The sequence below is a fragment of the Morone saxatilis genome, unplaced genomic scaffold (genome assembly GCF_004916995.1).
Source record: "Morone saxatilis isolate NCDOM2014 unplaced genomic scaffold, NCSU_SB_2.0 Contig4, whole genome shotgun sequence".
NCBI lineage: Eukaryota > Metazoa > Chordata > Actinopteri > Moronidae > Morone > Morone saxatilis.
Window position 1 is genome coordinate 5,825,984 of NW_023339984.1, and position 2,718 is coordinate 5,828,701.

Here is a 2,718-nt window from a genome sequence, read left to right on the forward strand (position 1 = left end):
TATTTGGCACAATAATGTAATGTAACGTGATTTAAGGGGGGTGAAGATTTTAGCTCATTTCTCCTTTTACAAATGACAATTTTCAAATGCAGGCTACACAACTTTGATGTATTTTTAACTGTTTCTGGCAGCCATTTATTTCCATTAATTTCTATGGTGTCACAATCAATAAGCAGACCAGACTCCTTGTTGTTACCTTGATGTTGCTTTGCGATGCAGTTTGTTATGTAATATTTGATTAATATTTCATTGCATTATGATGGAAACGGGGAAAACTAAAACCACAGTATGGTTTGCAAAAAGATCAGCTATGATGTAAAGTATCAGTGAGTGGACTATTATTATATAATAACACGCGTGGCATGGTATGGAACATTTTTCTTCTTACAATTATAGCCAGTGTACCTATTATCTAATTACATGGTGCAAAATGATGTCCTTTATATTCACGTTACTAATCCTTTGTCACAGTAAGTGCTGTGTAAGTTGAGCACTGATAATCCTCACATCACTGACAGTAGACCGAAGTTGGATAAGAAACTGCACACACACACACACACACACACACACACATGCACTCGCACAGAGAGATACAAGCTGAGGTTAAGAAAACATAGACAAGCATCAGTATTTTCCAGGGAGTCTCCATTATTTCTGGCTTGGGGTCTCTAATGGTATTTCATTGTAATTGCTATGATGTCAGAATGTCCGTCCGCCCTAATGGGCTTCTAAAAACAACAACAAGGACAGATTGGTTCCATTCACTGGTTGTTGTCCGGGCAGAGAGACACCAGAGTCCAGCAGCTCAAATCTCTGCAAGAACTTCAGCTGAAAAGGTGAGAAGTATTTTTTTTTTTTTTTAAATCTTGCTAATAATTCATTTTTAAGGGACTTTGAACTGTTTTAGGGACAAAAAGTGTGCATAATTGTATTAGCAGGCTGCTTTACACCACAGTTAGTGTAGTTTCATAGCCTATATGGAGCCATTGTACTCTCAGTGAACACAGTGTGTGTGTGAGAGTGGTCTCAGTTATAAAAGTATTCCACATCATTCTGTTCATGCAGAAAGTATTTTTATTTCAGTGTTATATTTCTTAAAGAAGTGAAGCATTCTGCAGTCTGGCTGAGTTGAGATGACTCCAGTTGTTTCAGTACAGTTTAAGTGGTTTATTTGAAAATGTGCAGAGTAATTAAGCAGATGTCTCCAATAGCATTAAGGGAAAGGACTCTTGATCCTGAAAAGGAAAATAAAAACAGTGAAACTAAGCAACTACACTGTCAGATTTCTCAGTTAAAATGACAAATCTTGAAGTTTCATTTGTCAGCGGTTTGAAATAAATATATTTTTTACAGTGTATAGGTCACTGGTACCTTTGGCTGCAGTAGCCATAATGAACACTAGAGGGAGTTGTGAGTCATGCTGAATGTCAGTCTACTGCCCTGAAAGTCAGTGTTTTGTCAGCTTTTGGGGATCATCTTCCCCTATAGATGTAAAATAGTGGCAATACAACCTTTAGCCATTCATTATCTGTTCTATATAAGAGTCACTCATAATGTTGACATGACAAAAAAATTACATCTTTATTTTGAGGTGAACTGTATCCCACCCAGGTGCAGCAGGTCACTTAGGAAGCAGATATGTGGATATAGATACTTGAATAATGAAATGCTCTTTATTTTTCTCTACCTATCATTCCCAGCATGCATCTTTATACTCTGTCCCTCTCTGTCCTCCTCCTCCTGGTTGCCGGGACAGCTGTGGTGTGCGTTACCGTGACAACCTCACTTCAGGGTTTCCGAGGCTGTGCGGTGCGAGAGTTCTCCTTTGTGGCCCAGAAGCCCGGCTGCAAGGGACTGCGAATCACCACCGAGGCCTGCTGGGGGCGCTGTTACACCTGGGAGGTAACATTCATATACAAATACACACACACACACAGTAAAGTGACAGAACATCAATTGCATTTAGCCAACGTAGTGAGTCCCACTCTTTTCCATTGCTATTTCGGAGAGCTTCCATAAAACTGGTATTGTGAAACATCAAATAAATGATTGATGACCCAGGACTCAACCCAAACCACAAGAAGGCCGACGACCCATTCTCAGCTCTTACCCATATGCCATTGTCATAAGACATGCTCAGATCCCTCCAAGTTACTGAACCTTTACTGAACTCGTTCTAGTTTGCAGGGATTCTAATTTCAGCTCTAAGTAATTGAAAAACCAAGTTTAGGGTTAGAAATTCAAAGCCTGTAGAGCAGAAAGAGCTCTGAATCAGCAACAACAGAGCTGAGTCAGTCAAACTGGTAGGAGGTCAATTCGAAAAAATTTTAAACAAAATCTTAACTTAAAGGCCCAGTGTGTAACATTTAGGAAGATCTATTGAAAGAAATTGAATATAATATTCATTATATACAAACTTTTTTGCAAGGGCAGTTTTCAAATGCATCCACAGAGTTCCTTCCACAGAAGGCAGTGAGGTGTGGTTGAAAGCTCAGGGGAGAGCTAGGATGTAGACCTTGAGTTACAGACAAAATTATATGTCTGTATTTTAAGATTAACTTTTCACTTTAATAATAACAATAAAGGGGCCCCTAGTAGCTCATCAAGTAGAGCTGGTGTCCCATGTACTGAGGCTGAGTCCCTGCTGTAGCAGCCCTGGGTTCATATCCAACCTCTGGCTCTTTACTGTGTGTCACCCATGAACATCTTTTAAGTTAC

General features: G+C 39.5%; 1 protein-coding gene across 1 annotated transcript in view; it reads left to right on the forward strand.

The window, feature by feature from the left end:
* Window positions 1–1,701: 1,701 nt before the first annotated feature.
* The window catches only part of LOC118338343 (glycoprotein hormone beta-5-like), a 1,640-nt gene continuing 623 nt past the window's right edge, over window positions 1,702–2,718 (forward strand). Inside the window, exon 1 of the mRNA XM_035675638.1 lies at window positions 1,702–1,902. Within this exon, the coding sequence (XP_035531531.1) occupies window positions 1,702–1,902 (201 nt within the window). The remainder of the gene's footprint in view (window positions 1,903–2,718) is intronic.